This window comes from Podarcis bocagei (genome assembly GCF_964188305.1).
Source record: "Podarcis bocagei genome assembly, chromosome: 1".
Classification (NCBI taxonomy): Eukaryota; Metazoa; Chordata; class Lepidosauria; order Squamata; family Lacertidae; genus Podarcis; species Podarcis bocagei.
Window position 1 is genome coordinate 60,480,302 of NC_138125.1, and position 11,481 is coordinate 60,491,782.

Genomic DNA, 11,481 nt, shown 5'->3' on the forward strand with positions numbered 1-11,481 from the left:
GAAAGAAGACAGGCAGGGACCGATTCTAGAAGCAGGCAAAACATTTGTAGGTTGTAACACATTGATACCAAAGGCAGCCTCAGCATGCTCACAGCTTAGCTGGCATGGTGTAGGCCTAAATAGAGATATTTTGAGGTACTTGTTGATGGCTGTGGACAGAAAAGTCTTCTTTCCCATCAGAACTTGTGTAGGTAAGGGGAGAATATGCCTAAAAATTAAAGGGATCTATGCCACGGAGGCTAATCCTAAACAAGTTCCTACATTTAACAGCTTACTTGCTGCAATTCAACCTTCTTTATCCAGGGTACAAAAATTCACAGCAAAGCCTAGTTGGAGAAATTCTAAATCAAACAAATCAATCAAATTCTGGGAAAAAACAGCCTAACTATTTAAAAAAAGACAACATTGGAAGCTTACACTAAGAAATTTTCAGTATTTTAGAATATATTAGAGGTTAATAGCTATTTGGACAAATGTATTGCATGTTCTGCACTACAGTGGTACCTCAGGTTACATACGCTTCAGCTTACAGACTCCGCTAACCCAGAAATAGTACCTCGGGTTAAGAACTTTGCTTCAGGATGAGAACAGAAATCACACAGCGGCAGCAGCGGGAGGCCCCATTAGCTAAAGTGGGGCTTCAGGTTAAGAACAGTTTCAGGTTAAGAAAGGACCTCCGGAACGAATTAAGTACATAACCAGAGGTACCAATGTATTAGAATAACATGAAGGGACACTGATACAAGGGCATTCAAGCCTTTCACATTTTAACATTCTTTTCTGCAGAGTTCATGTTATGTGTCACAAGCAAATCACTATAATTAGTCATGTAACAGCAATTATGACCATTTCTTTTACAACAACTTAATCAGTACTGCTTGAGATTACTCATCCTGCAGGCCTATAAAGAAGTGCAACTCTCCATGCCTGCAATTTCAAAACTGTTTCACTAATTCCAAAGCCTATTTTAGTAACTGCATGTCAAGAAAAAAAAATTTCTTGATTTTTCATACACTTGTAAGCAGGTCCATGAAGGGAAGTGCAGCCAGGTACACTTGCCCTAGGCCTCCAAGGTCTAAGCCAGCCAGGAGGCCCCGTCAGGGACCATCTGCTTTTTTCGTTTGAGTTGATAACTTTATTCTAACAAGACTCCTGCCCCTGGCCTCCAACAAGCTCTGCTTATAAGTACAGGTGCACAAATACACCATGTGTTGTAGATTACATAAATATGTCTTTAGTGGTGAAATGTATCATTGTAGAACCAAACACATAAAAACTATTTAACACTAACTTTCATGCACTAACCAAAAATAACACATACCCCCAATATCATACCTATATATTCAATACATATTGCACTTAATTTCAAGAGGTAATGGGTACAGTTTTAGTTGTTGCCATTTTTTATTTTGGTAGTCAGTTATTTTGCTTGTTTAGCTGTATGTGATTATGAAAACATGTAGTCTTTAGGCACTGAGCACCAAGTTAGATAAGTTGCCTCTAGTTTCCCTCGTGTCGTTTTCCTCTATATATTAAAGAAACGAATAGCTGAGTATCCAAACATGACACATTGTCCAGGTTAAAATTAGACATGTGAATTTGATTCACCCATCAACTTATTTCGTAAGCTTTAAGCAGCATTCAAAATTCCCATTGTTCTAAGTGTTTTGAGACAAGGAATTTCATTAGCATGAGCAGTTTCTGAGCTCTGAGCACAGTACTGTGCCTAAGATTTCAGATTAAAGCTGCAGATTGGAAGGAAAGGAGGGCCTTTTTCTGCCGCCACACTTCCAGCCACTCTCTGAAGACTGGAGAAGAGACCGTCTTAAGAATATTATGGGGGCAGGCAGGGGAAGCACTCTATATGGGGCTGCCCTTGAGACTGACCCAGAAACTCCAGCAGGTGCAGAATGCTGCAGCGAGACTCCTTACGGGGTCCTCACCGTGGGATCACATTCACCCGGTGCTATACCAGCTGCACTGGCTCCTGGTGGAGTACAGGATCAGGTTTAAGGTGCTGGTTTTAACCTTTAAAGCCCTATACGGCCTAGGACTCTCGTACCTGCGGGACCGCCTCTCCTGGTATGTCCCATGGAGGACCTTACGGTCTTCAAATAAAAACATATTGGAGGTCCCAAGCCACAGGGAGGTTAGGCTGGCCTCAACCAGAGCCAGGGCTTTTTCGATGTGGCCCCAATCTGGTGGAACGCTCTGTCACAAGAGACTAGGGCCCAGCAGGACTTGACATCTTTCCGCAGGGCCTGCAAGACAGAGCTGTTCCACCAGGCCTTTGGCCATGGCACAGCCTGACCCCCTCCTTTGGTAATCCTCATAGAACTCTAGTCCAATTGTTGCCATTAATTTGATTTTGAATTGATTTTAGAATGAATTGGTTTTAGAATGATGTATTACTTCTACTGTTGTTAGCCGCTCTGAGCCTGGGGAGGGCGGGATATAAATATATTATTATTATTTATTATTATTTGTTTTTTGCAATCTTCAGATGAGGACTAGACCATATGGAAAATGAATATAAGATTTTAGTTGCAGTTCATTCATTTTCAGCTTTGTATTCTTGTTATGAAAAGTGTGCCTAGACATTCCGTTGTTGCACCCATAACCTAGGTTTAAGGTGCCATTTAGCTCCTAGGTTTCATATCTCAGTTTCTAACACTGGCTTTAAGCATAAGTTTTTAAAAGAATGGCCACAAATTAGTCTGGAGAAGCATTTCCATTCTTGTCTTCAAGCATTTAAAAAACATGCTTGCCTTTAAGACTGAGGCACTGTTAGTGCGTGGTTCCCTAGACTGGATGGATAGTAGGTTGCCTACTCTTGATGGGGTTACACTCCCTCTGAAGGAGGGAGGAACCAATAGGATTGCTTCTCTAAATCTTCAACTTTCATTAAGCCAACCATATGCACATCCAAAGAAGTTCAAATGCTAGAGTCTAGCAAACAATACAGTGGTGCCTCGCAAGACGAAATTAATTCGTTCCGCGAGTTTTTTCGTCTTGCGGTTTTTTTCGTCTTGTGAAGCACAGTGTCGGAAAAGTTTTGGAAAAGCTTCAAAAATCACCAAAGTCTTCAAAAACCTCAAAAAAGGCTACCACACCGCGTGCTATGAGTTGCTCCTCGAAGCCACGTCGCAACTGTATTAATGGTTTTAAGAAAAAGGAAACAAACTTACAAGACGTTTCCGTCTTGCGAAGCAAGCCCATAGGGAAAATCGTCTTGCGAAGCAACTCAAAAAACCAAAAACCCTTTCGTTTTGCGAGTTTTCCGTCTTGCGAGGCATTCGTCTTGCGAGGTACCACTGTATATCAAAATTCTCAGTGTAATGCTATTTCTTTATGAAAGTTATCCCTACACTAGGGATGAGGAACCTGAGGTTGTCTATATGTTACTGGACTCCAACTCCATTTGCCCTTGCCAGCATGACCAATGGTCAGGGATGACACATAGTTGCAACCCAGTATCTGGAGAGCCTCAGGTTCCCCATCTCTGCTTTAAATAAAGTTGTTCTAACAATCTTTACAGCAAACAAGAATGCCAAGTGGCTTCACCATGTTCAAACGTTGAATATAATCAGGCTCTAGGTTGAATTTTCAGTGTTTCGTTAGCATCAGTGAAACTGGATTTGAGACCCTTTGTTACACTGATCTACAGGGACTATTTACTTTCTGATCTGACCCAACATAAGGAAAAACTATTTCTATTTTCTTGCTTTTCTTGTGGTGTTTTTGAGTACTGATTATTTTAGATCGTAATGATGTAAAATTTGTTCCATGTCCAGTGGAGTACAAGTGTTAGTCTCTTAAAACACAAACAGAGTCCTGTTGCATCTTTAAGACAAATAAGGCCACAAAAACTTATGTCAGAATAAATTACTTCATCTTTAAGGTGCCACAAGACTGTTTGTTAAACATATTACTGTAATCTCATGCCAATTATTAGAGAGGTATTGTCTTATGCAGTGGAATCAACTTGTAGCATACTTGACAAGAGGTTGGCTATAGTTGGGCTACTTGCTTCTTTATTTACATATATACAAACAAAAATAAAATCCTATTGTTTCTCTCCCCTGGCAGTCTCCAAAGTAACTTCTTAAACTGATACACCCTCCTCCCCCTCTCCCCCCCAAACATATCCCTGTGGGAGAGAAAGCCTTAAATATCCTCTTCTAACAATTACATATAACAAATGCATTGTGTTCTCATTTAAGACTACAGCCAAAATAAGGAGCTTTTCTCTGCAGACTCTGCATTCCATTAAAGCTCAACACATATGTCAGTATTTAAGTGGCAGCTTAAAAAAACACACACCAAATAATCTGAGGAGACTTAATACTGAAGCAGCACAAGGGCAACAAGTAGTTAACCAGCTCCAAATCTCAGAAGTAGGTATGATGGTTCAGTTAAGAAAGGAACATAAGAAGCTTTTTAATGGGAAGGGCTATAGCTCAGCAATAGAAAAGAGAACATGCTTTCCATGCAAAAGAACCCAGGTTCAATCCCAAGTATCTCCAGGTAGAACCGAGAGAGACCCTCACCTGAAACCATGGAGAGCTATTGCCATTTCCTGTCTCCCCTGCCAATCATAGGGCCTGAGATCAGTTGATATTGGCAGAGGCTCTCTGTTTAGGTTGTTGGATCACAAGCCATTTAGGGGTCCCACCCGGACACTCATCCCTCTAATGTAGTATTGTTGACAATAACTGCCAGTGGCTCTCCATGGTTTCAGACAAGGGTTTCTCCTTGTACTACCTGGAGATACCAGGACTGAATATGGGACCTTTTGCATGTACTCTATGGTTCGAATCCCCGCAACAGGGTGAGCTCCCATTGTTCGGTCCCAGCTCCTGCCAACCTAGCAGTTCAAAAGCACGTCAAAGTGCAAGTAGATAAATAGGTACCGCTCTGGCAGAAAGGTAAACGGCGTTTCCATGCGCTGCTCTGGTTTCGCCAGAAGCGGCTTGCCACATGACCCAGAAAAACTGTCTGCAGACAAACATTGGCTCCCTCGGCTAGTAAAGTGAGATGCGTGCTGCAACCCCAGAGTCGTTCGCGACTGGACTTGACATGGCAGGGGTCCTTTACCTTTTTATTAAAGATCAATCATCTGTTGCTATTTCTCCTGGCATTAACTGGAGGGATTCTATATTACAGAAGTCTTAAACTTATTGTATGCCAGCAACTGACTGAGCCAACTACATCTGGTGACCACAGACGTGATCCAAAACCCCACTGAGCTCTGATGCTCACATATCCTGGGACCAGTAACTCTTACAGGTAGGTTGGGCTTTTTCTTTATCAGGAGAAAGAAAGGGATATCCTAGCACTTGAGTGGCTCACTATTTTGCTAGAGAGCCTAACAGAATAGTGTCTGGCAGCTGCTGTTAATAGGATAGTCCAGCCTCTGACAGGAGAAAAGGACACAAAGGGTGCAGGGGTGGGGCCATAATGTGCTTGTTTTCTGATCTATAGAAACCTGACTGCAAACTATGACTGCTGCTACAGCTCTCTCCTGGCACAGAGAATGATCAAGATGACAATTTCTTAATATGGAGAAGAACAGTGGTTCACTATGTTTGACACCTCTAGATTCTCCCTCTCCCACTCTTAAGAAATAATAGGGGCACAACCAGAATTGTAGTTTTTTAAAATTTATAATCCCTCCAGTTGCTGCTCAGATTCTATATGTGCTTAATTCCACCTCTCTAAAGATGAACCCTAGATATCTTTAAGAGTAAAGCAATTCACCTTTAACGCCAATCAATTCTGTCAATTTACACTACAACACCACCACTCTACTTACACTACTACAAACCTTACACAAAAGGTTTGCTTATTCTAGCCTTAGACATCTTGCTGGCCACCTTGATTACAAACTGTTACTTCTAAAAAAGCTAAAAAGCCACCTAAAGCTAAATTTGCAAGGTTCTGAGAGTCTATCCTGCAACAGCAGTGCAGTATGAAGCAACCTTCAAAGTTTTCCTGCTCACATTAAACTTTTTGTCTCTTATTTCCTATATTATTTCACTAAGCAAAGGAAAAAATCATGCTATGGGCTCTTTAAAGTGTTTCATTTAACTCACATGTTAATTCCTAAAGACAGTGATCTAAAGTTTAATGATATCAAGGTTTGCTTGTTTATATATATATATATATATATATATTAAAAAACATACCTGTGGCAGTGCAGTATTAAGCTGTCGTTGTAGAGAATCCCTTTCATGACCAACTTCATGTAGTTTACCCTGTGTTAATGCTAGTGTCTCTTGAGTCTCTCGCAGTGTGTCCAAAAGGCGATCTCGTTCCTCCAACATGGATACCATTAATTGCTCGAAATGGGAATCAGCATCCGACTGTAGGGGGGAACCTGAACCATGGCTTCCACTTCCCCCTGAGGGAATCTCTGCCTCACTGATAGTTGGCATCACCTCGCACATCATCTTGAAATGAAATTTAAGACATTTAGTTATACCATTAACATGGCAAAAAATACAAATCCAGAGTAACAGAGCTTTTATGTGCAATGGTCTTCCCCAATGACATAAAGTACCCCACAACCTCTTTAACTTATCTGAATGTAGCAGTGGAGGTTTGTTATCAGTGTCTTTACAACTGTGTCACGTCAAATGACGTTTATGAGCTAAGTATAAAACAAATGTATTACTAGTACTAACTGCTAACACAATACCTCATTTTCTAACTTGCTACTTCTAACAAGATTCTTATGCTACATTACCTATAACCTGACAAAACCAAATGCCTTTAAGGTCCTCAGATTCACTTAACACAATTGTTCAACACACTTTATCCTGTTGAAGTTATTAGAGGCAAAGGGGTGAATCACCCACATATTTGTGGGTGAGATTAGGAAATCTAATCTGCATTGCAAGTATAGAACCACAGGCAGTAGTTATTAAGCAATGTAAATGTGTTGATTTAAAGAACATGCATCCTATCCTGTAACTGGTACAAAACTCAAAAGCAAGCTTATGATGCATATAAAATCAAAGATCTACAGTAGAACTACAATCAATTATATGGAAAAATAGGTTCTTAAAACTGTCCTCTGCCCTCATGAAAGTTACCTAGGTTTTACTGTCTACATGAGCTTATTATTGTAGCTGCACAATCTCCATTACAGAAATTTGTTGCCATTAAAATAGCATTAGAGCCTTTTTGCAGTTGGATGCCGCCATCAATTAATAAGCAGGCAGGTTCTTAGGAAGTACAACACAAAAAGCAACCTCATGAACAAGCAGAAGATCAAAGCACTAACAGCAATACAGCATCACTAGACCCTACAATGCATCACAAAAAGCCACCATGGGAACAAAATACAAAAGCATCAAAGCACATGTTAAACTATTTTAATAATAGTGACTGTATAGCTCTTTAAGTTTTAATATGTATGTGGACATATACACTTCAGTACAGCATTACAAAAAGTACAAAAAAAACTGAGTAAATGTGTCTGTTCCCTGACAAAACTGAACAGCTAACTTTCTGTTAAAGCCAACCAAATTAAGGAGTTCATCTAATAAAGTCCTTTATCCTTCCTTAAATGCTCATAAAGACTGAGCTAAACATAAGCAAGCAATTTTCTCAAGGGCCATGCAGTGGGACCAATTCCACTCCCCATACGTTTATGATTATATAATATAATGAAAAACTTCATTTATAATTCTTAGGGATTAATCAACATAATCAAAGTGGAATGTATGTAGTTACTTTTCTCTTAGTTATCTCATGTTTTATAGCTGCTAACTAAAATAATTTATAAGCTTCCATTGTTTCATTTACCTTGGTCGGTGAACAAAAAAGGCTTTGCCAGAGGCTAAAATTTTCCAGCAATATCAGCTCTTTTCAGCAACTCGGCATGATTTCCAAAAACATTTCAAATGGTAGAGCAGCCATCCAGCTTGACTACAAAATCCATTCATTAAATAATCCTTGAACCACAAACAAGAGGATAAATAATCTTGCTTGGAAAAGGAGATGGTCCAACAGGAGCAGCAGCAGCAGCAAGATACTGAACAACCCAGTCTTCAAGCAAGCTCCCTTCCTATCTAATCCTGGCTTACAAAAAAAGCCAGGTTAGGAGAAGCCTGTGGCCAAAAAAAAGGGGCCAACTGTTTTCAGTGCTTCTAGGCCGACAATCAATCAACAGTGCACAGTATACAAAGCTCACTTTAGGTCACGATGGCGCTACTTAAAAAAAAACCCGAAGATACCAAAAAAGTTGGGAGAACTTCTCTATTCCCGCAGGAGCTGGGAGGGCGCTCCTCCAACCCGCCTCTCGTTAGGCAGCGCAGGAACTTTTCCTTCTTTCAGCTTCTCGGGTCTCTTGTCCCGCATTTATAATTCCTCTTAAGCGGGTTGTTGGTTGTTTTCTTTCAGAGAGAGGCGGTGGTGGGTGGCGGCGTGTGCGGTGGGGAAGCTTCAAGGGGGCACAGAAACCGTTCTGGGCATCTTCCCTGGAAGTTAAAAAAGGGGGGGGGAGCAGCCCCAATCCTTAATCCCCACCCCAAAGTGTAGAAATTGGATGGAGAAACCAATAAAACGCAGAAGCGGCTGAAAAGTTGGGAGTGGGGGGGGGGGAGCCCGAAGTTGAGCTGCTTCTCCTCGGAGGTTCCCCCCTCACCAGGAGGAAGAAGAGGGGGCAGGAAGGTGGGGCTTCGCTTCCCTTCCCCGGAGGCCTCGGCGGAGAGAGGCGAGCGCCCCTCACCCTCGAGCCCGGCCTTCCCACCCGCAGGTCGCTCCGCCTCCTCCTGCCGCCACCTCCGCATCCGAGGTGGCCACGGCGGCGGCGGCGCTGCTGCTGCTGCTCTCTCTCGGCGCTCCTCCGTCCCGCGGCGGCGGCCTCTGGCCCGGGAGGTTCCCGCTGGTGGAGCCGAGGAGAAGCTGCGCGAGTTCGGCCGCCGCTGCTGCCTCCCAAGCCGGGCCCTCAGCCGCCGCCGCCTCCTCCTGCTCCGCGGCGCCGCCGCCGCCGCCGCCGCCGTCGTTCAGAGTTTCGTCGCCGCCTCCCGCCGCTCCCGGCAGCCTCCGCGGCTCCTGCACACAACAGTGCGTGGCCCACAATGCACCGCGCGTCAAGGACTGGGCTGCTGCCTCGCGTCCTTCTCTCCCGCCCCGGAGGCTCGGGGCTGCGGGTTCGAGACTCCGCTGCGGGGAGCCCCGCGATGGGGATCAAATCACGCGCTTTTGTACTGTTGTGAGGGATGTTTATGAGGGCTACAAGTGGGATTGGGGAGGAGAACTTCTCTCTCTCTCCCGCGGGGGGAAGGGGAGACCAAGGCTGCAAATCCTGGGCAGTAAGCCCCGTGGAAAGCAGTGCTGTCTTGCTTCCTAAATGAAGGGGCGTAAGGCTGCGCTGCCTCTTCACCCTGCCATCATCACCTGGGGGGCTCTGGGGCTGCTTTCCGTTGCCTCTTGCCATTCGCTGGTGGAGATCTGCCCTCTCGCCCTGCCGGCAGTGTTCTTCCCCTTGTGAGCTGGAGGCGCAAGGCAGGCCCCGGGGGTGGAGAGGAGGAGGGACTCGCTGGCAGGCATCTGGTGCAAGGATGGAAAAGAAAACATACCTCCTAGCAGGGGTTTCTGAGGGCTTAGCTGCAGGGGATTAACATTTTTGTGAAGGGTGAAGAGGGTGGGGGAAGGGAACTGCCCCGGTTAATGAGTTACACAGTGAGCAATGCTCAGCTGCTTCTGTTTCTGTCGTGTTCCTTGGGCACTGAACTCGAATCCGGCCGGGGGTCGGTTTCTCGGATCCTGGATTTTAATAGGTCACGTCTGCAGCTGTTACACGTGCATTTGCAACAATCTAAGAAGAATTCAGAATTAACGATTAGGGATTCCTCCACTGGAAGTGGAAGTAAAGCCCCCTGAATTTAGTGAGACTTCTGAATAAATATGCATGGTGTTGGCCTGTGTGTTGTACTCCCAACACATTGAGCCTCTTGGGCTTGCCTATCAGAAGGTCAGTGGTTCGAATCCCTGCGATGGGGTGAGCACACCAATGCAAGTAGATAAATAGGTACTGCTGCGACAGAAAGGTAAACGGCCGGCATTTCCGTGCGCTCTGGTTTCCATCAGGGTGTTCTATTGCACCAGAAGCAGTTTAGTCATGCTAGCCACATGACCCAGAAATTTTCTGTGGACAAACGCCGACTCCCTCAGCCTGAAAGCAAGATGAGCACTGCAACCCCATAGTTGCCTTTGACTGGACTTAACCATCCAGGAGTTCTTTAACTTTACCTTTTTGCTCCAGCCAGTACAGTGGTACCTTGGGTTAAGTACTTAATTCGTTCCGGAGGTCCGTACTTAACCTGAAACTGTTCTTAACCTGAAGCACCACTTTAGCTAATGGGGCCTCCTCCTGCTGCTGCTGCTGCTGCTGCACCACCGGAACACGATTTCGGTTCTCATCCTGAAGCAAAGTTCTTAACTTGAAGCACTATTTCTGGGTTAGTGGAGTCTGTAACCTGAAGCGTATGTAACCCAAGGTACCACTGTAGTTTATGGCAGCTCAGGAGTCATTAACCTTCTTGGGCCCAAGTGTACACATGCAAACCAAATAAACTGTTGAGGCACTGCACACATGCCACAATCAAGCACACACTGCACTTGAGGCTGCCGCCACCCCCACCCCACCCCCAGTATTTCTGCTGCCTCATCTTAGCCCAGCCCCAGGGAGCAGCTGCAGGACCAGGAGGACAGCACAGCAGTACCTCAGATGCCAATATTTTTCTGTGCCTTCACATTTGAGAACCTTTCTAGAAACATTATTCTTTACCTATTTCGTGAAAGAAGGACAATTGTAAAAGGAAAAAGAGACCTTCACACGTGCATCATAGGAGCATTCATAGGTTTAAAGAGCATGTGAGACGGATATACTAATTTGATTGTCTGACCTCTTTCCCTCCCTTTCTGGATGGCAGTGAAACCAAGTTCCCATCACTGCCCCAAAGAAGAGGAAACAGCAAACAAGCAGGAGCTCCTCTTTGCAGCAATCACTGCTCACTTCTTTGTCCACTCTCTTGGGAGAGAGCAGTGACAAAATAGTACTAGTGGCCTGTTCCACAGTGAGACAAGGCTTTTCTGCTGACAGCATCTTGCCCAGGGTACCCCCCGCAAACAACAACATTCTGGAGCTGGCACTGGTGTCCATAAAACAGAGAAGTTGCTATGGAAAGGGTTTTATAAGGGTGGATTATTTGAAAGCCCGCTGAAATAAATGAGCAAAAAGATGTCAAGAATATCCTATTCGCACCACCTGGGGAAATGGTGGTCATTCTTCATACTGATGTCACCAACATGGTGCCCTTGAGGAGTCCCCTGATACCCATAAACCCCACCCTGCATTGCCTCCTTTGTCATGTGACGTCAGTTACCTCCCCCTCAAAATGTACAGAGAACCAAAGGAGGAACTCGGAAGAACAAACACTGTTCTTCCCACTTCCTCTTCTAGCTCCA

At 44.4% G+C, this 11,481-nt stretch overlaps 1 protein-coding gene across 9 annotated transcripts in view; it reads right to left on the reverse strand.

Moving 5' to 3' along the window:
* PPFIA1 (PTPRF interacting protein alpha 1) overlaps positions 1-8,994 on the reverse strand; it is a 73,213-nt gene extending 64,219 nt beyond the window's left edge. For 5 of the 9 annotated variants that reach the window (XM_081163664.1, XM_081163660.1, XM_081163663.1 and 2 more), the window contains exons 1-2: positions 7,813-8,992; positions 6,189-6,452 (exon numbers count right to left, since the gene is read on the reverse strand). In XM_081163664.1, coding sequence (XP_081019790.1) covers positions 6,189-6,452 — 264 coding nt within the window. In that variant the 5' untranslated portion in view covers positions 7,813-8,992. Of the gene's footprint in view, positions 1-6,188; positions 6,453-7,812 lie in introns of all 9 variants that reach the window. The other 4 variants (XR_014000753.1, XM_081163658.1, XM_081163661.1 and 1 more) reach the window with 3 other exon arrangements.
* Between the last annotated feature and the right edge of the window lie 2,487 nt (positions 8,995-11,481).